This window comes from Symphalangus syndactylus, chromosome 2 (genome assembly GCF_028878055.3).
Source record: "Symphalangus syndactylus isolate Jambi chromosome 2, NHGRI_mSymSyn1-v2.1_pri, whole genome shotgun sequence".
Lineage (NCBI taxonomy): Eukaryota > Metazoa > Chordata > Mammalia > Primates > Hylobatidae > Symphalangus > Symphalangus syndactylus.
In genome coordinates this window covers 119,856,033-119,881,723 of record NC_072424.2, presented here as the reverse complement: position 1 = coordinate 119,881,723, position 25,691 = coordinate 119,856,033, and the positions used below count along the sequence as shown (strand labels likewise).

Below are 25,691 nucleotides of genomic sequence, written 5' to 3'. Positions count from 1 at the left end.
TATTTAAATTAAAATCTTTAAAGCTAAAAAAAAGATTAGAAATTCAGCAACATTTTTATGATCTCACAGCTAGCCACTGATGGTGCCAACATGTTTGAATGCCACTTAAAGTCTGAACTCTTCACCATTAATCCACATTATTACAATTCTTGGTATAAGAAATTACTAATAGTATTTTTTATTTGCCAGCAGACTTAAAAGCTGAGTTTAAAACAAAGCACCTAAGCATAAAAAAAAAAAAGAGTACAGGATCTGATTCATTAGATTTATTACAGTGAAAAAACATCATAAAATGTAACTGCGAAATAAAAGAAGCGCCTTGAATTCAAAATTAAGTAGTAGCTGCAGTAATAAAAACTATAATAAACAAATAAACAAAAATTCTGTTATTAGAGTCTTTAAACAACAAATTCAATTATTTGTATCATATATCCTGTCTTCACAGATGGCCTAAGTGTCTTTGCCTAATAAAGTAACAGTAGAGAGTTAAAAAATAGAGATCACAGTACATAGAAAAAACCCAGGAAGATAATGAGATTTCAGAAGGTATATTCCAATGTGAAGTGGAGACTCATGTTCTACACTTCATTGATGTCAGCATCATTAGATTGCAGAGACTAAAATTAAAAACACAAATATTTTGAATCTACCTTGAGGCCTAAATCACCTTGTTTGATATGGCCAAAGGGTGGTCAGATGACACTGGTATCTGTGATTATTATTATATTTCATTTTTTTGAGACAGAATCTTGCTCTGTCACTCAGGATGGAGTGTAGGGGTGCGATCTCGGCTCACTGCAACGTCTGCCTCCCAGGTTCAAGCAAATCTCCTGCCTCAGTCTTCTGAGTAGCTGGGATTACAGGCACACGCCACTATGCCTGGCTAATTTTTGTATTTTTAGTAGAGACAGGGTTTCACCATGTTGGCCAGGCTGGTCTCGAACTGCTGACCTCAAGCTATCTGCCCACCTCAGCCTCTCAAAGTGTTGGGATTACAAGTGTGAGCCACTGCTCCCAGCTGGTGTCTGTGATTATTAATCCTCAACTTTCCAAACTCTTCCGAGGAGTTTCAGCAGACACATCCCTAGGCAACAGCTTTTGTGCCCACTGCAGTCATGCCTCAGAGGCACATCATCATAACCAGTATGGCTGGAGGAGAGACAGTGCGTGGTATGAAGTGGTGATAGTGGTAGTCTTAATTTATTATTATTTTTTTACTGTTACCTTGATAGACATTTTTGTTACAATTTTGAAAATGTATATTCCTTGCTTGCTTACATAAAGTAGTTGATTAAAAGTATTTCTATATTCTATCATGTTTCTAACACTTTCATACATACACACATAACACAAACACACACGTATTCTCACCTCTCACCATGGAGTATTGGGACGTGTGTGCTGTGACATCGGGTTGGTGGCGCCCCATAAGCCATATTTTGCTCATGGTTGGTGTTATTATCTCCTTCTCTATATATGAGTAGCTGCATTTCCAAATTTGGAATGTTATTTCTTTGATTCTTGAAGACCTTTTGACCTCTGATGGCACATTATTAAAATGCAAATAACTTTTAGGAATGGAGTTTTCCTTTTTCCTTCATAGGAAAAATTCTCACAGATTCCTAGTGCCAGACTGTAAACTTCATAATTTCATGTATTAACAAATATAAAACTAGATATCAATTCTTTATTCTGGCTTCTTATATAACTGTTAACCAAATTAATTTATAAATTAAATTTAAAACATAAAACTATAAAAACTATAAAAATAAACTAATATTAGTTTAATGTATTGGGTGATACTTTCTTCTGATACCAAATAGCCAATGTTGGATTAAACGCAAAAATAATGTTGTGCTAAATCTGATTAAGTTTCTAATGCATTAATAATTGTTAATACAAAATCCAAGTTTTTGTGTGCTGATTAGGATAATCAGATTTCATTCCTTAACTAGGTCAGTAGACAAAGTCTTGAATCATTAATATTATTTGTATATTATATCAATGCAAACAGATATTCTATTGAGTGTAATTATTTGTTAAGATACTGAAATAGATTGGATACAGGCCCTGGGTCTAACACTCCCTAGGCTTCATAGGACTTTTCCGTCAGTCTTTGTCCAGTGGTGGGAGGCAGTGCTGTTAACTGTTTGCTGCTTTCTCATCAAATAACTCCTGACTGAAGTTCAGGTTCATGTTAACCAGCTGCCGCTGACTGGAGATGATACTTTCTTTTTTGCTCCATAGCCCTTGCCTCTCAGTCTCTTAATTGGTAGTGAGATTGGCACCAAGAGTGTGCTTCTAACACTTTAGAATAATAGTCCACACTCACCCTATAATGCTAGAGTGATGACTTATTTATGTTCAACTTATTTTTGTTCAACTTTGTATTACTCACACAGCTATAAAGAACTACCTGAAATTGGGTAACTTATAAAGAAAAGAGGTTTAATTGACTCACAGTTCCACAGGCTGTACAGGAGGCGTGGCTGGGCAGGCCTCAGGAGACTTAGAAACATGGCAGAAGGGTGAAGGGGAAGCAAGCATGTCTTCACATGGTGGCAGGAGAGAGAGAGCTAAGAGGGAAGTGCTACATGCTTTCAAACAACCAGATCTCATGAGAACTCACTCACTACCACAAGAACAGAAAGGGGAAATTTGCCCCCAAGATCCAGTCACCTCCCATCAGGTCCCTCTCTCAAACACTGGGGATTACAATTCTACATGAGATTTTGTTGGGGATACAGAGCCAAACCATATCAGACTTGCGACAGGAGAATTTAAGGCAGCCTAAAAATAAGAATAGAAACAACACACCACAGGACTAAAAAGGGAGGAAACCAAGGGCAGGGAAAAGAAAAGTTGGAAAATATAAAATGACCCACACTTTCACAAAGTGTGAGTCATAGGTTTTTCTGAGAGCTTTCTTGTAGCCTTTTCAAAAAGAAAAATTTGCTTTCCATAACAAATGCTCTGTTATTTTTATATACCCATAAAAACAGAATCAATTGTAGTTTCTGCACATAATTTATTAGTTTTTAATTTGAATTTACAGGGCTTATTGTTAAATAAACGTTATTTGACTCCAATAAATTAGATATCTTTTATTCATTGATCTTGAACACTTCTAGTTTATCTCTTTCTTTTATACTTAGAAGTAATTTCACACATTGAATTAGAAAGGCACTGTATAATTCTCACAAGATTCATAATATTGCCATAATTTATATGTTGCTTATAGCTTTTGAAGATTATTCATCTACCTTGATCTGAAACTTTTGGGACACACTATAAATAAGGAGCGATTGCATCAGGCTTGGGTTTATGGTTCCTGGGTGCTGCTAACCATGTATCCATTACATCCAAATGTTTTACTTGGAGAAAAAGGATAAAACAGCACAAAACTCATGGCCATAAGGTGGTGTTTTCCTTATTTGCAAAAGAAGAATAATGTCTTCCTCTTGATGTGACATATCATAATTAAAGAGCAGGCATCTGATTCTTCAAATGCTGAATTTCTGCTGGATTCCAGATACTATCCATTCTGTTGCTGAATGTGCACCCATTGCACTGGACAACCTTGCAGGAAGCCTGTGGCAAAGATGCTCACTGCTGCACACAATTCTCTTAAAATATGGTTTCTAAACCCGGCTTATCATCAGAATCACCTAGAAATGTCAGTAATATGCAGAATCCCACACTTCACATTCTAGGGACTCTGCATTAGTGAGTCTACAGAGAAGCCTAATCATATTCTCTCTTTTTTTACTTCTCTAGGTGTTTCTGAATATTGATGCATCTTAGGCATCACTAGATTAGACTCAGTCTCTATTTGTCATCACCATTCCCACTTCAACATAATACCCGACAACTCCCACCCACTTTACCACAATTGCTCCTAATGAGGATCTCCTTGTTGCTCAGGCTATAGTTTCAACCATTTATTGAGACCCTATGGACTCTACTGGCCAGGCCAGGCATTGTGTTATGTATTAGAGATATAACAGTGAGCAAGACCTTTCTCTTACCATGCAGTTCACACTCAGACTTTTTGTGGACCTATTCTTTTTGCCTGATAAATGAAAGTTTAATAAGAAAAAAAAGAAAGAAAGAAGTTTTGGGTAGTGTCATTAGAAAGATTAGTGTAGCTGGAGATTTTTGAGATGCTATGATGACTCTATAAGAGGTAAAAAAAAGATCCCATTTTTATTATGTATTTTGTTTTATGATTAAACTTAATTATCTCTTTACATTAAAATTTAAACTACACAGATGTTACAAGCGAGATCCAAAATAAGAATTGATGAAGAAATCTATTTATTTATTGAGGTTTAATACATGAATAGTGATTATTTTTCTCTTTATATGCCTTTTGATCAACATTCTCTAGTATTTAGTTTTCAGTTAGGGATAGCCTCCTGAGACCATTTATAAGGGAAAATGTATCTTTTTACACATACCTCTATGCTAATATACACAGTGAAACACTTTTTATACTAAGAGATACTTTTCCCCACATCTATAAATATTTGATGGAAGCATGATAAAACATGTCCACATTAATTTGCACAATCTCATTTTATTTTTTGCTTTTTATCCTTTCAAAGATACACACAGTTGGTATACAACATTTTTCTTCGACAATTGTAAGCTATGTCTCAGTGCTAATAACACTTTGGTAATCTGTATTTTCAACTATAATTCTGTTTTTGTAGGATTTTCAATTCTGCCCTTTTATTCAAATGTGTATCATTTAGAGACTATCGTTGGGGTCTATCTTTTCTTGCAGGATGTGGCTCATAATCCTCCTTGTTGGAAAGGCCAACATTTCTGCTAGGTTTCTTGCTTTCCCTAAACTGACATTTCTTTACCTGTTTCTAGCAATCTTATCAAAATGAGAGATTTATTATTTCAATTTCTATTTAAAGTTTCTCTGTATCTTTTATGGTTATAATGCCTGCTATGATATGAATGTTTATGTTGGCCAAAACTCGTATGTTGAAATCCTACTCCCCAAGATGATGGCGTTAAGAGGTGGGCCATTAGGAGTGATTAGGTCATAAGAGTGGGGCTCACATGAATGGGATTCATTCCCTTATAAAAGACTCCAAAGGGATGCTTGATCTTTCCACCATTTGAATAAACAGCAAGAAGATCCATCTGTGTAAAAAAGGGAGACCCTCACTAGACACTGAATCTCTCAATTCCTTTATCTTAGATTTCCTAGTCTTCAGAATTGTGACAAATTTCTGTTGTTTATAAGCACCCAGTATATGGTACTTTATTATAGCAGCCCAAGTAAACTACAACAGTACCTCTACAATAGTATATGTGCTTAGATATGAGGTAGAGAAGTGACATTTTCTTCTCCTTTTTAAATACGTAGAGGAAAGTTCAGAATACCCTTCCTGGTTTTTGAGAATCTAAAAAGAAGGCTTGATCTTTTTGTAGTGATAACCTCTCTGCCCTTTCCTTGTCTTCTTCCACAGAAAAAAAATTGCAATCAGGTTTTTGGTACTTTGCTCTTAAATATGAATTGTCAGTCAATAATTATGGAAATTTATTAGGAGAGATTACAGCACAAAGAGACCAAACAACCTAGAAAGGGATTAAATTTTTATGTTTGTATCAGTTTTATAGATACATAGCAAGAGCTGGCTGCAGTAGCTCATACCTATAACCCCAGCACTTTGGGAGGCTGAGGTGGGCAGATCACTTGAGCCCAGGAGGAGTATGAGACCAGCCTGAGTAGCATGGCAAAACCTGCTCTCTACAAAAATACAAAAATTAACTAGGCTTGGTGGCACACACCTGTAGTCCTAGCTACTTGGGAGGCTAAGGTGGGAGGATTGCTTGAACCTGGGAGGTGGAGATTGCAGTGAGCTGAGATCAGGCAACTGCACTCCAGCCTGGGTGACAGAGTGAGACCCTGTCAAAAAAAAAAAAAAAGAGATACATGGCAAGAATGTGCACATATAACATAGGAATAGGACACTATAAAAAAGAAATAATTTGAAAACATAAAAAACTTATAGGAAACAAAAGATGATAGCAGAAATTTTAAAATTCAGAAAAAATGATGGAAAGTAAAGCTAACAGAATATCTTAGAAATTAAAATCAAGAAGAAGGTGGAGATGTGCTTGATAAACGTGATTCTCCAAAAAATATCAGAGATGGGGTAATAGTTGAGATTTGTCTAACTAAAATCATGTGGCACTGAATCTTATTTGCTAGGTATGTTGTCATCTGAAATACTTTAAAGAGAAATATAAAAAATTTGAGGTTTACATACCATTTTGAATTGTTTGCATCATCATTGCCTTACTTAATATGTGTGTTTGAGTTAGCTGTAGAAAGTTTTGGATTGTTTACTGTGTCCTGGAGTGTGATTCCTTTATCACTAGTACATTGCTAGTATATTGCCATTAATATTTTAGGTTGGAGGAGAAAATAATTTTATGGGATCTTGACATGAAATAAATTTGAGCTATAAAGACAGAATATTATTTTGCTTTCAAGGTTTTCAGTCCTTATTATTGGATTACGGAGAAAATCCCAATCTAGATTAGTCTTTATTTTATTTTGTCAAAATGTAGTATGACCAATCTAGATTAATTTCTAAAATTCATTAATGTCCTTAGAAAAAGAGCGAAGGGGCTCATGCTCAGAAGCTATGGAAAAGCATCAAGGAAGAATTGAGTAATATTATTTTGGGAACATCTTATATTTTGGTATTCAATACATTATGATAGATGTAACATATATAGATTTAGAAGAATTTAAGAGGTAAATGAATGTCCAGGATTTTGGAAATGAAATGACTAGGATTTAGGAAATGCCAATTTAAAATATTTTTCTCTCCTTTCCTGTTTTCTGTGCTAATAAGTAATGGAATGACTTGTAGACTGAAAGACACCAGGAACCTTAGGTCTTCCATACACTTTTAAGCAGCCAGGGAATAAATAAATTTGAGCTATAAAGACAGAATATTGTTGGCATCTCTCTTACTAAGCAGGATGTCTTTCTCTCCTTCCTTCCTTCCTTCCTTCCCTTTTCTTTTCTCCTTCCCTTTCCTTTCCTTTGCTTTCCTTTCCTCTCCTCTCCTCTCTTCTTTCTTTTCTTTCTTTCTTTCTTTCTTTCTTTCTTTCTTTCTTTCTTTCTTTCTTTCTTTCTTTCTTTCTTTCTCTCCCTCCCTCCCTCTCTCTCTCTTTCTTTCTTTTTTTCTTTTCTTTCTTCTTTCTTTCTCTCTCTCTCTCTTTCTTTCTTTCCTTTTATCTTTCTTTCTTTCCTTTTATCTTTCTTTCTTCCCCCCCTTCTTCTTTTTTCTTTCTTTCTCTTTTTTCTTTCCTTTCTTTCTTTCTGGAATAACTTGAGATGTATCATTTTCCCAGGTACAGAGCCATCGTTAACCCCATGGACATGCAGACCTCAGGGGCACTGCTGTGGACCTGTGTGAAGGCCATGGGTATCTGGGTGGTCTCCGTGTTGTTGGCAGTTCCTGAAGCGGTGTTTTCAGAAGTGGCGCGCATCAGTAGTTTGGATAATAGCAGCTTCACAGCATGTATCCCATACCCTCAAACAGATGAATTACATCCAAAGATTCATTCAGTGCTCATTTTCTTGGTCTATTTCCTCATACCACTTGCTATTATTAGCATTTATTATTATCATATTGCAAAGACCTTAATTAAAAGCGCACACAATCTTCCTGGAGAATACAATGAACATACCAAAAAACAGGTAAGCTTTGTAGGTGTGGGTTGGTGGTGTGTGGTCAGAACAAGTAACTGCTATTTATTGTTTTATTTTGTGGGCTTTTAATCCTATGACTGATGAGAATAGAGTTGGGCCTTCACAGGCCTTAACTAGAACGGATATGTGGGGATCTCTAATATATGGTCATATCAGAGCCCTGGAAAGGCCCACTTAGGTTCAGTTTATCATTTACCTGGATCTGTGATAAGACCTGACATTCCACCATTAGAAATTAATGTATTGAAAGGCCTGTTTTACATGCAGATTTTTATTTAACAAACAACATAATAAACCAGAAAAATTTCACGTATGAGCATACATTAATTTGATTATTGTCTCTTCTCCCATTAACCCACTAAGGATGGCAGGGAGTCTAGAAGAAGGATGCATCAGGAAAGGACTATAGGACACTGCCTGGGATCTGGGGATGGGATTTGGGTGGAAGTCAGAATGAGAGATGAGGGGAATAGCAAGAGCAGCAGAAAAGGAACCCAAAGGTGCAATCCAAAGGTGGGCTGGTGCTGAAGCAGTACGTGACCCAACTCAAATTTGTAACTTTCCCTACAAAGATAATATGCTTATTTAAAAATTACATCATGAACCTTATGTACTTTTTCTTCCTCAAGAATATGCAGTACTAATTTAAGGTAAAAATCAACTGTGTTAATACACAAAGAGACAGAAATAGTGTTCTTGTGAGAAAGAGTTTCTGGTTGTACATTTGTGTACAGCTAGAAAAGAACTTCTAACGGGTTTTGCAGGTACAGAGTAGTTACCGATGCGTGTTTCCAAATTAAAGGCAAAGAAACTGAATCGCAGATCATTTAAAATTTACTGGAACATAGATGGAGCATTAGGCTGGGGCATTGGGCATGTTAGAAACAGCAGAAACTAGGAAAGATTTCTTGCATGGAAGGTAACCTTTATGAATTGGTGGCCATCAGCATCAAAGATCCACATCGGCTTTAAAGACTTAAAAAAATCACCCAATAATTGAAGGCATTGTTAGATAAATTCATAGACTTTATCTAAATATTTGGCATCAGTGAGGCAATGTGTTCACATCATTGGCTCACTGTGCTTTCTATTTTATATAATTAGTTCTTTTATTTGAGCCCTGTGATCCAATGTGAGCCCTGTGTATCTCAATTAGGTATTTGAGTATTTGCTTTTGGTTTCTAAAGTTGAGTTTTTCTCATAGACACTGCCCTTGATTCACTTTTTAAATTTTTAGTGGCCTTGGCCTGCCTGCTTTGTTTTTGTGAATTTCCCTATTGGGACCTATAAACCCTGACAGGGCAACTGGGTCTTGACATCTGCTGAGAAATAATCTCAATGCCAACAGCCTGCCTGTGCTGAATCTTCAAGTATAGACTGTGACATTCTTGCACTCATGGTCCACCTGGAAGGGATGACACTGCTTAGAAAGATAAATTTCACATTTGACTTTCTTAGGATTGATTGTTGGGTTGCCTAACTTATGCCACTGGGATCCATGTGGAATATCACATTCTGCTTCCTGGCCTGGGCTCCTCTTCAGTTGCACCTTTCTTTGCTTCCTCCATCACCACTCTACTGCTACCTACCATCAGATATGTTCCAATCCCAAACCTTTCCAGTCTTCTTTGAAATAGTCTAGTTGACGACCAATAGTATTCACTCAGAAAATGTTATGATACCTACTACCAATGACTTTCAATAAATTAGTATTCCACGTCTATGTTGCCTTAATTAAATATTTAAACAAATTAGACAAATATAAGGTACCCCTTGAACTACTGATGTTAAGAAATAGTTTTTAGATTAAAAATATTGGTGTCCAATATTTGAATTTTATCTATTTATTATACTCTTGAATACCCTCTTAGAAACAGTAAACATAATATGTAAATTTTATGGAGAAGGAAAATTTATTTTTATTTGTGAATGTGAAAATATAATAATGTTTATAGGACTCACAGTTATATCAGATGCTTTTGATTTGTGTAAGTCAGGAGTTTAAATTTCAAGTTGTCATTTTGTTTTCCTGTGGAGTGGTAGTTTTAAAAAGTCAAGCCCTGCTTCATTAGATCAATTTTTCCTATTTAAAACACCCTAATTTGTTTTGAAATACCTAAGCTTGAATATATTCTATGATTTCTTAATTTAGTGGATTTAATACAAACAGAAATGATTTATATTTATGTTACACACAATGAGGCATTAAGCAAAACGAAAATAAATAAATAATATGAAGACAGCATTTAGTAATTTACCACCTAGTTTTGTATAAGTTGTCAAATATTTTTTAATGCAAATAATGTAGAGACCAAAATAAGCTTTATCAAACTGTTAAGATCCATCATCACTTTGGTGAGGAAAATAAATAATTTGTGTATTTTGGATGTATTATCATGCTGTAAATTTTGCTCTTTCCTGACTTGATAAAGTTGGGACGTGGCTGGTTCCATTTTCACTTTAACCAATGGGATCAATTTCTTATATTTGCAGATGGAAACACGGAAACGCCTGGCTAAAATTGTGCTTGTCTTTGTGGGCTGCTTCATCTTCTGTTGGTTTCCAAACCACATCCTTTACATGTATCGGTCTTTCAATTATAATGAGATTGATCCATCTCTAGGCCACATGATTGTCACCTTAGTTGCCCGGGTTCTCAGTTTTGGCAATTCTTGTGTCAACCCATTTGCTCTTTACCTACTCAGTGAAAGCTTCAGAAGGCATTTCAACAGCCAACTCTGCTGTGGGAGGAAGTCCTATCAAGAGAGAGGAACCAGCTACCTACTCAGCTCTTCAGCGGTGCGTATGACATCTCTGAAAAGCAATGCTAAGAACATGGTGACCAATTCTGTTTTACTAAATGGGCACAGCATGAAGCAGGAAACGGCACTGTGATTTTGGCCATTCAACTCACTACCTGGAGAGAACTTAGTAACTGTTAAAATTCCTATTCAGCAGATCAGAACTAAATAATTATCGTATTCTTGCTGTTACTTAGCTAATTTATTAGGCAATTGCACGATTGACTCAGAAAATGCAAGACATTTTTTCTCTACACTAGACTTTATTTTTTCTCTTTTCATTTCCTAGTAATTAGAATATGAGAAAAGACTTTAAATCACTACATATAATACATATATGTATATATATGTATTTGCACACACGCACGTACACACATGTACATTATATATATTTCACATTAAAGATGATCCCCAAACCAATGCAATATGTATAATTTAACATTGCTTTAGTATTTAGGCTGTTGCTAAAGCCAATTCTAGCATATTTGTCTTAGGTTTTGTTTTATCTCGAAGCATGAAATAAATTTCTATATTGACTCAATGATTCAGTGAGGGTAATATTCAAACTCCTATTATTTGAAATGCAAGTCAGATTGTCCTGGTGAATTTCATTCAATTCACAACTATTGCATGTATGTGTTTGTGTATATATATATATATGTATATATGTACACACACACACCCACACGTCCTTCGTTTTAAGAAAATAATAAAAAATTCAAAGGTGGAGCTTAATCACATCGGTATTTATTGTGATTCTGTGATTAATCATAATTTATAGAAATAATTCGTATCTGTAACTTCTAAGTATGTGATTAACAGAGATAATGAAATTAATATTATGAATTATAAAATAGGTAGGATATGAATATGATTTACATTATGAATGTAAAATAGGTATCATATGTCCCAAATTGCAAAACTACACCTCATAAGTTTGCATGGCCATCTTAGTATACATTGCTAAATACTCGAATATTTGGATGACTGTGTATAGATGTGATAAGATTTGTGCAATTCCAGTGAGTTCAACCATTTACTCATCCTCTCTTGCAATACCCAACTGACAAGTATGTGGGATCACATTTAGGCAATTTTTTTCTGCTTTTCCTGCATGATACCACAGTTTTCTCTGAATAAATGTCTTCTTTTTTTAAGAAAATGCAAATGTATTGATTACATTTTAAAAGCTACCATTTTTAGAAGCATGTATCAATAAATCTAATATTTAAATCAATATATTTCATACTATTTCTTTTTCTAGATTTGAGAAGACTCTATTAGTATACTAAGCTTTTCCTTAAACACCCATAACTCATGCTATTTAAGATGTAACATATTCAATTGCATATAACAATTAGAAGAATAAATACAAGCTAAAATATTTGATAATAATAATGATAGTGAACACTAATCAAATATTTTCTATGTTACAGGCATAGTCCTAAAGCTTTACATTTACTATCTAATTTAATCATCAATATAATCACTGAGGTGAACAAGAGAAAGATCTAATTTGGCAAGGTATGAAGTTATGCAATTGTGGGTAAGGCATCTTTATTTGAAAGAGTACACGATTTTGAAAATTTTGCAGAAACAGCAGATCATGTGAACACATTGTCAGACCCCTGAACTCAGGCTTTATTAATTTAATTGTAAATTTACCTCTGAAGAAGGTCTTCTTATTATCTCTATAGATTAGGAAATTGAGGCTCAGAGATATTAAATAACTTAAAAATATCGAGCTTTTCTTTTTGGAGATCCAGTCAACACTTAATAGCTCTGTTAACAAACTAAGCAGGTAGAGGATTATCTGTGCAAATTATTATTTTTTTCAAACCTTAGATTCAGAGGGTACATGTGTAGGCTTGTTATGTCAGTATACTGCATAATGCTGGGTTTGGGCTCATAATGATCTCATCACCCAAGTAGTGAACATAGTACCCAATAGGTAGTTTTTCAACCCTTGTCCACCTCCTTCCCCACTGTTGGAGTCCCCAGTGTCTGTTTTTCCCATGGTTGTGTTCATGTGTACCCAATGTTGAGTTCCTGCTTGTAAGTGAGAACATGAATTATTTGTTTTTCTGTTTCTACATTAATTTGCTTAAGATAATGGCCCCAGCTGCATCCATGTTGCTACAAAATGATGTTATTTCATTCTTTTTTCATGGCTGTGTAGTATTCCATCATGTATATGTACCACATTGTCATTAGTCCACCATAGATGGGTACCTGGGTTGATTCTATGTCTTTGTTATTGTGAACATTGTTGTGATAAACATATGATTGCAGGTATCTTTTTCTTAGAACAGTTTAGTTTCCTTTAGCTATATCCCTAGTAATGAGATTGCAGTGTCAAGTGGCAATTTTATTTTCAATTCTTTGGGAAATCTGTAAACTGCTTTTCATAGTGGCTGAACTAATTTGCATTCCCAGCAATAGTCTATAAGCATTGCCTTTCTCTGCAACCTCTCTGACATGTTATGTTCTGACTTCTTAAATAATAGCCATTCTGACTGGTGTGAGATAGTATCTCATTATGGTTTTGATTTGCCTCTCTCTGATGATTAGTGATGTTGAACATTTGCTCATGTTTTTTGGTTACCTGTATGTCTTCTTTTGAGAAATGTCTGTTCATGTCTTTGCCCACTATTTTAATGGGGTTATTTGTTTTCTTCTTATTGATTTGTTTAAGTTCCGTATAGATTCTGCATATTAGTTGTATTAGTCTATTTTCACGCTGCTGATAAAGATATATCTGAGACTGGACAATTTACAAAAGAAAGGTTTAATGGACTTACAGTTTCACATAGCTGGGGAGGCCTCACAATCACATGTAAAGTGAAAGACACATCTCACATGGTGGCAGACAAGAAGAGAACTCGTGCAGGGAAACTCCCCCTTATAAAACCAACAGATCTCATGAGACTTATTCACTATCATGAGAATAGCATGGGAAAGACCTGCCCTCACTATTCAATTACTTCCCACCAGGTCCCTCCCACAGCATGTGGGAATTCAAGATGAGATTTAGGTGGGGACAGAGCCAAACCATATCATTCTGCCCCAGCCCTTCCCAAATCTCATGTCCTCACATTTCAAAACCAATCATGCCTTCCCAACAGTCCCCCAAAGTCTTAACTCATTTCAGCATTAACTCAAAAGTCCACAGTTCAAAGTCTCATCTGAGACAAGGCGAGTGCCTTCTGCCTATGAGCCTGTAAAATTAAAAGTAAGTTAGTTACTTCCTAGATACAATGGGGATCAGGCATTGGGTAAATACAGCTATTCCAGATGGGAGAAATTGACCGAAACAAAGTGGTGGGCTACAGGCCCCGTGCAAGTCCAAAATCCAGCAGAGCAGTCAAAACTTAAAGCTCCAAAATGATCTCTTTTGACTCTATGTCTCCCATCCAGATCATGCCGATACCAGAGGTGTGCTCCCACAGCCTTGGGCAGCTCTGCCTCTGTGGCTTTGCCAGTATAGCCCTCTACTGGCTGCTTTCATGGGCTGGTGTTGAGTATCTCCGGCTTTTCCAGGTGCATGTTCCAAGCTATTTGTAGATCTACCATTCTGGAGTCTGGAGGATAGTGGCCCTCTTCTCACAGCTCCACTAGGCGGTGCTCCAGTAGGGACTCTGTGTGGGGCTCTGACCCCACATTTCCTTTCTGCACTGCCCTAGCAGAAGTACTCCATGAGGGTCTCACTCCTGCAGCAAACTTTTGCCTGAGCATCCAGGCATATCCATACATCATCTGAAGTCTAGGTGGAGGTTCCCAAACCTCAATTCTTGACTTTTGTGCACCCGCAGGCTCAACACCACGTGGGACCCGCCAAGGCTTTAGGCTCCCACCCTCTGAAGCAACAGCCTGAGCTGTACCTTGTCCCCTTTTAGTCATGGCTGGAGCATCTAGGATGCAGGGCACCAAGTCCCTGGACTGTACACAGCAGAGAGACCCTGGGCCTGGCCCACAAAACCATTTTTTTCCACCTAAGCCTCTGGTCTGTCATGGGAAGGGCTGCCTCAGAGGTCTCTGACATGCCCTGGGGACATTTTGCCCACTGTCTTAGTGACTAACATTCGGCACCTTGTTACCTATGCAAATTTCTGCTGCCAGCTTGAATTTCTCCTCAGAAAATGGGATTATCTGTTCTGTCACATTGTCAGGCTGCAAATTTTCCAAACTTTTATGCTCTGTTACCTTTTTAAAGCTGAATGCCTTCATCAGCACCCAAATCACCTCTTGAATGCTTTGCTGCTTAGAAATTTCTTCCACTAGATACCCTAAATCCACGAATCTCTAGGGCAGGGGCAAAATGCCACCAGTCTCTTTGCTAAAACATAACAAGAGTCATCTTTGCTCCAGTTCCCAACTAGTTCCTCATCTCCATCTGAGACCACCTCAGCCTGGATTTCATTGTCCATATATATCATTATCAGCATTTTTGTCAAAGCCATTCAACAAGTCTCTAGGGAATTCCAAACTTTCCCACATTTTCCTGTTTTCTTCTGAGCCCTCCAAACTATTCCAACCTCTGCCTGTTATCCAGTTCCAAAGTTGCTTCCACATTTTCAGGTATCTTTTCAGCAGCACCCCACTGTACTGGTACCAGTTTACTGTATTAATCCATTTTCACAATGCTGATAAAGACATACTCAAGACTGGGCAATTCACAAAAGAAAGAGGTTGAATGGACTTATAATTCTAGATGGCTGGTGAGCCCTCGCAATCATGTGGAAGGTAAAAGGCATGTCTCAAATGGTGGCAGACAAGAGAAGAGAGCATATGCAGGGAAACTCCCCCTTATGAAACCATCAGATGTCGTGAGACTTATTCACTACCATGTGAACAGTATGGGAAAGACCTGCCCCCATGATTCAATTTCCTCTCACCTGGTACCTCCCACAACACATGGGACTTCTAGATGAGATTTGGGTGGGGCACAGACAAACCGTATCATTAGTCCTTTGCTGTGAAAACTATCACATACGCACACACACACAGTGTAATATTTGGTTCATACTAAAATTAGATTTTAAACTTCTGCATTTGTTGAATTTTACATATATTTAATTTGTATACACTTACACTTTTATTTTTATAAATATTTATATTTGTTTCTGGATATTTGAAGATTTCATTGTTCTTATTATCAAATAATAATCTTAAGGCTGGATGTGGTGGCTCATGCCTGTAATCCCAGCACTTTGGGAAGCTGAGGCAGGCAGATCACGAGGTCAGGAGATTAAGACCATCCTGGCAAACATGATGAAACCTCGTCTCTACAAAAATACAAAAAAAAAAAAAATTAGCCCAGTGTGGTGGTGCACACCTATAGTCCCAGCTACTTAGGAGGCTGATGTAGGGGAATTGCTTGAACCTGGGAGGTGGAGGTTGCAGTGAGCCGAGATCGCACCACTGCACTCCAGCCTGGCGACAGAGCGAGACTCTGTCTCAAAACTAATAATAATAATATTATTATTAAAAGAAATAAATCTTGACATTTATTTATGAAATCACACTACAGAAATGAATCAAACTGATGATGCCTGTTAGTCAGAAGTAGAAAAAAATGTCAAATACCAGATCTGTTAAACATACATAAATTGAAATAGCCTTTTGAAAAATACAATTAATTTATTGATTTTTGTAACTCAATCTAGTAATATTTTAATTCAAGAAAATATTTCAGAAAAAATGTCTAATGTGGTAATATTTGCCATAACAAAGAGAAATATCCACAAAATATTATTTTTAATGTATATACAAGATATATATGCCCTTTTATGTGAATCTCCTCTTTAAACCAGGAGTTGTTAAAAAAATACAAAAAAAAGTATCCTTGGAATACTTTGAATCAGGGACTGATACCTGTCAATCATGGCATTTGTAAAATGGATTAATAACATTGTAGAATTAAATTATGTAACACATGTAAGGTACTTACCCAAAGCCTGAAGTAAGTGTTCAGTGAAGATAGCATTTATCATTATATTTTAAAGTTATTGTTCTCGTGTGACAAAGTAATAATAAACATTGATTAAACATGTCCTATGTGGCAGACGCTGTGCCGTATAATTTTATAGGGACGCATCATAATAGCTTATAAGGCAGAAGCTATTCTGGTTCCCATCCTATGTTTGAGGCAGATAGGGATGGAAGAACTTGCTGTTGAACTTTTATCTGTTTGACTTTAAATTCATATATTTTATCTATAGTCAATGCTTTCAGGAGTCTGGAATTCAAGTAATTCATTAAAAGACAGGAGCATGCATGTCAACATTTTCCTCACTGAAATGCACAGGTTACCTGACAGTGGAGGACAAAAAGGAATGGTTCTCTCAGTTTGCCTTTGTCTTTTCTAGGGAAAGATAGCAGCTTAAATTCCAGGTCATGTGAATAACTTTATAAAAATGAATTTCATATATAAAAGGTAGGAGCATAATTTTTGCTCCTAAATTTCTTTCTCCCTTTTGTGCATGCTATATTAAAAAAGGAGGAAGATAATAAAAATTAATGGAGCTTTTTAGATATTGAAACATATTTCATTTGACTATTTGCTTGTTAGAACAAGTTTTAAATGTTTATATGATCCTATACAGCTTTAAAATAATTAATGGGTTTTGAATAAGTATAATATTTCCATTTATGAATATTTTATTACTGGCTTCATTGCTCACTCAGAAAATATTTACACTAAGTTTCCGAGAAATGAAATATTTCAACAATTAGGCCTCTCTTAAGAAAGAGTAAGCATGTGTATTTCAACTTTGAGTAAATTAATATATATACATGTATGTTTTTCTTAGACTTTTTCAAAACAAGTGGGAAAGGCATGAGCAAATAGGTCAGCTTCTGTGCAGAAAGTCATTTTTGTAAAGCTATAAGAGAATAAAAAGAAGAGAGCTAAAGAATGTCTTGTTATAACTGCATCTTTAAATGATCATTAGAGAAAATATTACTTATACATTGCATTTTATAACATTTCATTTTCTAAATTATTTTGCCAAGTTATTCCAAGTGCTCCATTTTTTCCCATATGTTGTTTCTTACTGCAATTTCAAACAGGACATGTTCTTACATACAGAGCCAAGTTTCAATCTGTGGTGGGCAATTTGTGTTGGAAGTGGTATACAGCAAAACTTAACCAAGATTTCATTTCTGGGAACTAACTCTCCTTTTGGGCAAGAAAGAGATAATAATTACTCATTATTCTTCGTGGTGGATGAATAATGTAAATTTAACCCACTTAGGAACCTAAAATGTATTTTACAAAATATTTAATGATACTTAACAGAACTATTTGAAAGGGGAAATTCGTAACCATTTGAGGTATTTTGGTATTGTAGATAATCAAATCTGAAAAAACAAGTATGAGAATCTTCAAATTGTTTTTTATTCATATGCTGATAAAATTTAATTGAGAAACATGGGTATCTTAAAACTTTCAGTTTTCTGCTGGGTGTTAGAAATCTATCTATTTGCATCTCGTGTGTGGTATTCTCCTGGATTCTTCAAGCTAAAAAGTGTAAGAAAGTTCTCAGCAGTATAATCCATCTTATACCATTTGGAATGTGTTTATTTATGTGCATGTATTAAAAGGAAGACTATATAATCATGGTCCTATGAGAATAAAGAAGCAGAAGGAAAAAACCCACAAATCATTTTAATATGACCCTGTTGGCTCCGTTAGACTTTCTTATCCTCGTAAGTTCATGTTTTTCGATGGGTAAAGATTCTCCTTTGCAAAGCAGAAAGAGCCTGGTCAAACAGCTATATGGCATTAGGTATATAAATAACCAAATTCAATGGCGAATTGAATTTAGTATGCATGTCTAGCTTATTTTAAAGGCAGATTTATCCAAATAGCAAATTACTAATAGCAGTGTTATTATTTCTGCTAATGTGTTTAATCAAATACATCTCTTGGAATTAAGAAAGGCCATATAAAAGTGCACACTTGAATGCAGGTGTGCTTGATCTGCCTGCCTTAGTTTTGTATTTCAGCCTAAGCTATAATAAGCTGTCTAGAGTATTTAAAAATTAGAACTGTTTTTCTTCTTTGGCAGTTTGCCTAGAAGCATATTAATAAAACGTAGTACTGTTTGAATAGAATGATTTGACATAACTCATTGCACAGGACAAGAGAGTTCATTTTATCCCAAGAGAATTTATTATTAGAGAATGAATTCAAGAAATAGAAAATAGGGATAAATATTTGAACACTTTAAATGATTTTTAGTTATTCACTTTACATTGAACTCAGTTTTAGTATTCTACATTGGCTTCTTTTAATTAATAAAATATTACTTAATAAAATCAGGGTGGAAAGCTACACACTAGAGGCCAAAAATCACAAAATTCTGGAGGCAAGTTCTACAGTACTCTTAGAGCACCATTTTGGTGTCAGGTAGAAAAGCTTCTATTTAAATTATCTCATAATTATATCCTTTCCATTTACTAACACGAAGTAATTATATAATTTTTTTTTAGCCTAAGCTAGTATCCCACTAAATATTTGTGAGGAACATTTTATTTCACCTGTGCAATAATTCAAAATACCAAATCAGCAATAAAGTCACAGATGACCCAATTTTACTACCCTCAAGCCCACCTTTTTCTTTTTTCGCTTCAAATAAAAAACAATTTTCACCATATATGACAGACCCACAGCTAGTATTATACTGGATGAAGAAAAATGAAAAACCTTTCTCTTAGATTTGGAACACTACAAGGATGCCCATTTTCATCACTGTTACTCAATATAGTACTGTAAGCCCTAGCTAGAGCAATCAGAAAAGAGAAAGAAAGAAAGAAAGAAAGAAAGAAAGAAAGAAAGAGAGAGAGAGAGAGAGAGAGAAAGAAAGAAAGAAAGAAAGAAAGAAAGAAAGAAAGAAAGAGAAAGAAAGCAAGCAAGCCCCAAATTGGAAGGGAAGAAGTCAAATTATCCTCGTTTACAGGTGATGATCTTATATTTGGATAAACCTAAAGACACCACCAAAAAACTATGAGAAGTGATGAACAAATTCAGTTAATTTGCAGGATACAAAATCAATATACAAAAATCAGTAGCATTTCTGTACACCAGTAATGAACTAGCTGAGAAAGAAATCAGGAAAGTAATCCCATTTACAATAGCTACAGTTATAATAGAATACCTAGAAATTAACCAAATAAATGACCTCTACAATGAAAACTATAAAACATTGATGAAATTGAAAAGAACACACACACAAAATGGAAAGATATTCCACATTCATAGATTGAAAGAATCAATATTATCAAAATGTTCAACCTAACCAAAGCAATCTATACATTCAATGCAATCCCTATCAAAATACCAATGACATTATTCACAGAAACAGAAAAAAAATCCTAAAATTTATATGGAACCACAATAGCCACAGCTGTCCTGTGTAGAAATAACAAAACTGGAAGAATCACAATACCTGGCTTCAAATTGTACTACAGAGCTATAGAAACCAAAACAGCATGGTACTTCCATAAAAACAGACACTTAGGCTAATGGAACAGAATACAGAACCCAGAATTCATACATCTATAGTGAGTTCATTTTTGACAAAGGTGCCAAGAACATACATTGGGGAAAAGATAGTCTCTTCAATAAATGGTGATGGGAAAACTGAATATCCATATGCAGAAAAATGAAACTAGACTCTCACCACATATAAAAATCAAATATCTCTCACCATATATAAAAATCCAATAAAAATGGATTACAGACTTAAATGTAAGACCTCAAACTATGGAACTACTATAAGAAAACATTGGGGAAACTCTAGGACCTTGGAGTGGGCAAAGATTTCTTGAGTAATACCCCACAAGCACAAGCAACCAAAGCAAAAATGGACAAATGGTATCACATCAAGTTAAAAAGCTTCTGCACAGCAAAGGATACAATCCACAAAGTGAAGAGGCAACCCACAGAATGGGAGAAAATATTTGCAAACTACTCATCTGACAAGGTATTAATAACCAGAATATATAAGGAGTTCAAACAACTCCAGAGGAAAAAAATTTAGAAATCTGATTAAAAATGAGCAAAAGATATGAATACACATTTCTTAAATGAAGACATACAAATGGCAAACAGGCATATGAAAAGGTGCTCAACATCAATGATCATCAGAGAAATGTAAATCAAAACTGTAACGAGGTATCATCTCACTCCCGTTAAAATGGCTTATATCCAAAAGACAGCAAATGCTGGCAAGAATGTGGAGAAAAGGGAACCCTGGTACACTATTGGTGGGAATGTAAATTAGCACAACTAGTATGGAAAACAGTTTGGAGGGTCTTCAAAAAACTAAAACTAGAGCTACTATATGATCCAGCAATCCCACTTCTTGGTATATACCCTAAAGAAAGGCAATCAGTATGTTGAAGAGATGTCTGCTCTGTCATGTTTATTGCAACACTGTTCACAATAGCTGAGATTTGGAAGCAACCTAAGTGTCCATCGACAGATGAAATGGATAAACAAAATGTGGCACATGTACACAATGGAGTACTATTCAGCCTTATAAAAGAATGAGATTTTGTCATTTCTAACAACATGGGTGGAACTGGAGGTCATTATGTTACATGAAATAAGCCAGGCACAGAAAGACAAACTTCGCATGTTCTTACTTATCTGTGGGAGCTAAAAGTTAAAATATTTGAACTTATGGAGTTAGAGAGTAGAATGTTGGTTACCAGAGACTGGGAAGGGTAGCAGAAGGGGAGGGGGAAGTGAGGATGATTAATAGGTGCAAAATAAAATTAGAATGAAAAGGATCTGTTATTTGATAGCATTACAGGCTGACTACAGTAAATGATAATTTATTGTACATTTAAAAATGACTAAAAGAGTATAATCGGATTGTTTGCAAAAGAAAGAAAGGATAAATGCTTGAGGTGATAGACACCCCATATACCCTGATGTGATTATTAAGCATTGTATGATTATATCATACTATCTCATGTATCCCATGAATGTATACTCCTAATACGTACCCACAAAAATTAAAAATAAAAATATTTTCTTTTATTAGAAAACAAGTTTTCAAATTTACAGTCAGGTGTATTTCGATTCAGTGACATACCATCCTATCGTAGAATTATTTAGAGCATTAATATTATCATCTGAACTATATTCTGCCAATTAGATTTCTAAAGTATGCACGAGAACAATTTGCCAAAGACTTGAGCCTTTGGTGCTAAAATGGTAGCTCTTCCTTTATTTTTATTTTTTTTTTTATTTTATTTATTTTTTTTTTTTGAGACGGAGTCTCGCTCTGTCGCCCAGGCTGGAGTGCAGTGGCGCAATCTCGGCTCACTGCAAGCTCCGCCTCCCGGGTTCACGCCATTCTCCTGCCTCAGCCTCTCCGAGTAGCTGGGACTACAGGCGCCCGCCACCACGCGCGGCTAATTTTTTGTATTTTTAGTAGAGACGGGGTTTCACCGTGGTCTCGATCTCCTGACCTCGTGATCCGCCCGCCTCGGCCTCCCAAAGTGCTGGGATTACAAGCGTGAGCCACCGCGCCCGGCCCTTTATTGTATGTTTCTCAGGTTGATGGTGGTAGATGAATGCCAACTGAAGTATGTATGAGGGCAAACAATACCATAAATAATAACCAAACCCGTGTTGTGATTGTTACAATTTTTAAAACTAACATGATTTTATTTTCTGTTTTTAATTAATATTCATTCCATTATTTTAAACCTTAAATAATTAGATTTTATAAGTATGGGACTTGATGATAAATTTCTTTAAATCTTTGACTTACTATTTGGCAACATATGGATTGTAGGATTGTGTGAAATTGTGGAATTAATAATTGTATTTGATGTATTGGCATTGCTATCTCCTCTTATTTTAAAGAAATAATAAGTTTAATTCAAATAAAATTAGAAGCAATTCCAACAGGATTTTTCCCCCTTTCTATCTCAGAATCATATTTTCCTTTCCATCCCAAAATTTATGAAATGAATATTCTTGAATTTATTTTGACGTTGTGCCTTTTTATGAGTGAATCCTCACTGATAAAATAGAAGTTATTCATTGCACTTATTCTATTTATTTAAATCACAAGTATTTTGTATTTCTTAATTTAATAAATAAAAAATCTTAGTGTAGCATGAATAATTTTTTTCTTGTAATAAACATTAGCTTATAAATATTAGTTTATAAAACTTCATTACGGGCATATAATCTGAGAAGCACCTACAAAACAATTGTATTTTTTTAAACAAGAATGCAGATGCCGTTTATTTGGTCCATAAATATAGTCGTTGAGTTTTACAAAACATCGAATATAAATAACCTGAAACTGCAACAATACACAAAAATTGGCTTCTTACACAGACATACGAGGCAGTACAAACTGAAAACTTGAGTAAATTAACGTTGTTTTACATTAATATACATAGTGCCATTTAACATTTAAAAACAAGTTTTAATGCATAGCACTTGATACTTCTTTGAATCTGTTTCAGTCAGTTAAGTGTATGAAAATGGTTAGATCTAGGCTAAAAATAATTATTCTTCTAGCCAAAAATAAAGGCATAATATTTTTAACCAGGTATCAACTTTACAAAACCACAATATTTTGAAACTATTAATGATACCTAAGGGTATTTATATTAAAAAGGCAACATGCATTGTGTTGTTTTATCTCATGACTGGTTATGCACACACTTTGTTCAAAGGGTTTTTAAAACTATATTCCCACTTTCAATACAGCATATTGCAATGTGTCTAACAGTTTTAGCAAAATGAATGCTTTCAAAGGGAGCAGAATCATTTTCAAGTCACTAGTGTCAATTTTTTCCCTTTGGAACAAAGGACCTAACAATCTGGTTCTGCTCAGATAACCTAAATAGTAAGAGGGTTCTGTTTAGAGGCATTTCTGTTCAATCTAATGCTATGACATCATCAAGCTCTTCCTTCTGTTCTATACGTGACCTCTTTGCACTGAGATTCTCTTTCTCATCTAATTTCCTCTTGCGGCTTCTCTCTTCTTCACTGACATCGGCATTATTTGAAGAATCTTCTTCATCCTAATCAACTTTGAAAACATCATCTTGCTCTTGAGCTGTGGAGGTGGAGGGCTGAGCTCCATCATCACTGCCATTGGTTATGCTTTTGGCAGCATCCTCAGCTTGTTTGGGCCCCACTTTTTCTGGGGCATCACCAACTTCAAATTCAACATCCTTTCCTGGGTCTTCACTATGAAGGATATTGATAATTGTATTTGAATGTAAATTTTTATTTGTTTACAAACAGGAGAAAAGTCACATTTAGGAAAATTGAAATCTGTAAAGATTAGAGAGAAATGAAATAAATTGAAGGTGCTCTTTTCAGACACAAATGTTTTGACTGAAAAAATCCTGGGTTTGATTTCAACTGCTTATTTTATGAAAACAGAAAATCTTGTCCTTTCAGCCTACTTTTTTGAGAGAGTTTTTAATTCAATGTGTGAAGTCTACTCTGTTTTAACAGTTTAATTGATGTATCATGTTTTGTCGATTATAGGAATTACTTGCATGATTTTATGTTGATGTAACTGTCTTCTGAAATGATTAAACTATTGTTAGATAAGGTGTTTCTTGGAGCATAATTTTTAAAAACTATATTATAGGATTTAATATATATTAGTATAATCACTCTCAAGCTATTCTAACAGAAAGGCTGCAAAAGTGGTGACAAATGTGTCTTAACTCAAGTTTCATGATGTAATTATTGCTTGGCAAAGTAAAAGATAGGTCTGGAATCTTGAAGCAAAAATTGCTGCACTTGATTGATCTTTAAAGACAATATTTCATTCCTTTTTGCACACATACTTTATGGTAGGATAGCATTCTTGTTCTCTAGAGACTTAAAAACAATAGTATTTTGGCAGAGTGTGAAAACACTTGCATAGAAAACAAAATATTCACATATCATCTGTTTCTTAATATTTGGTGTTTATATGAAACCACTATATGATTATTTGAAACTTTCATCTTATCTGAATATTTTCTTGTTGATACAGGTTAAAATCTCCTATTAGATTCTAGTGGCTAGGTTAAATACAAATAAATTGTTTTATTAGTACAGGTTTTATATTCTTTTCTTAATTGAGTCAGTTACCTCAAAGTATATGAAATCAATATTTTTCTTAATGTCTCTGTCACTTGCTAATAATCATTAAAGAAAAATAAAGAATACATTTTAAAAAATCTAAATAATTAAGATTTCTTCACTGAGCTCTTAGGAATAATAATAACCACTGCAAATAATAATCAGTGAAGTTTTGTAGATCTGCTAATTAGATATAGGAGGTAAGAGACAAAAACAAGAACAGGTATAGCAAAGGAATTGCCTCCATATATACAATTCCTTGTGAAAAGGCAGAAATTGGCTTTTTTAAGGAAATAAAAAAAAATCATAGAGTGAAAAAATCAGAAATGTAACTAATGAGAGCTTATTTTATTGGGTGTTTTTCTTTATCAGGGAAGTATATGAAAAATGTTATATATGATAGCTTTTATGTATTTCAAAGAGCATTCTCTTGTTTTAGTATAGACTGTTAGCTGTGTTTGATGCATTCTTTTATGAAGGTTCTAGAGAACTTTAGAAACCGTTCTTTATCATTGCAGTCAATAAGTTGTTCATAAAATGGCTCAAAACTTATGAAACAAATAAACGGGACATTGTTTACTGTTTTTATTTGTAGTGAAGACTTTGAAGAGGAACCTAAGACTTAAGTAGAATTAACCAACTAGAGATGAGTTGTGTTTGTGTCTCTCAAAGTCAGTGTATAAACTAAGGGAGTCCAATGGAAGTGCACTCACCATTAGTCATTACCAACCAAGACAACAGAGATAGGAGTGAACTCTTTTTCATAGTGTTGGTATGTTTAGGATCAACTAATGAATCATTTGAAGTCTCAAAGCTATGCTGAAATATGTTCTAGTGTCCTGAGCTGAACAGTCCAAGTCTTTGGGAGTAAGGAAAGGAGGATTTCCACTAAAGGGTAAGAAAATAGAAGAGAAAAAAAGGGTTGCAGTTGTTGAGTTATTGTAACACTCATTTTCAAATTATAGCTCAGAGGCCAATTTGCCCAAGAGGTAATGGGCAAGGGTGTTGG

General features: G+C 35.1%; 1 protein-coding gene and 1 pseudogene across 3 annotated transcripts in view; one reads left to right on the top strand and one right to left on the bottom strand.

Moving 5' to 3' along the window:
* Positions 1-11,791, top strand: part of NMBR (neuromedin B receptor) — a 68,195-nt gene extending 56,404 nt beyond the window's left edge. For all 3 annotated transcript variants that reach the window (XM_055265763.2, XM_055265769.2, XM_055265755.2), the window contains 2 exons: positions 7,393-7,741; positions 10,247-11,791. In XM_055265763.2, coding sequence (XP_055121738.2) covers positions 7,415-7,741; positions 10,247-10,648 — 729 coding nt within the window. In that variant the 5' untranslated portion in view covers positions 7,393-7,414 and the 3' untranslated portion in view covers positions 10,649-11,791. The remainder of the gene's footprint in view (positions 1-7,392; positions 7,742-10,246) is intronic.
* An 11,342-nt stretch (positions 11,792-23,133) lies between these two features.
* On the bottom strand, positions 23,134-23,808 carry LOC129462382 (SUMO-activating enzyme subunit 2-like; annotated as a pseudogene).
* Between the last annotated feature and the right edge of the window lie 1,883 nt (positions 23,809-25,691).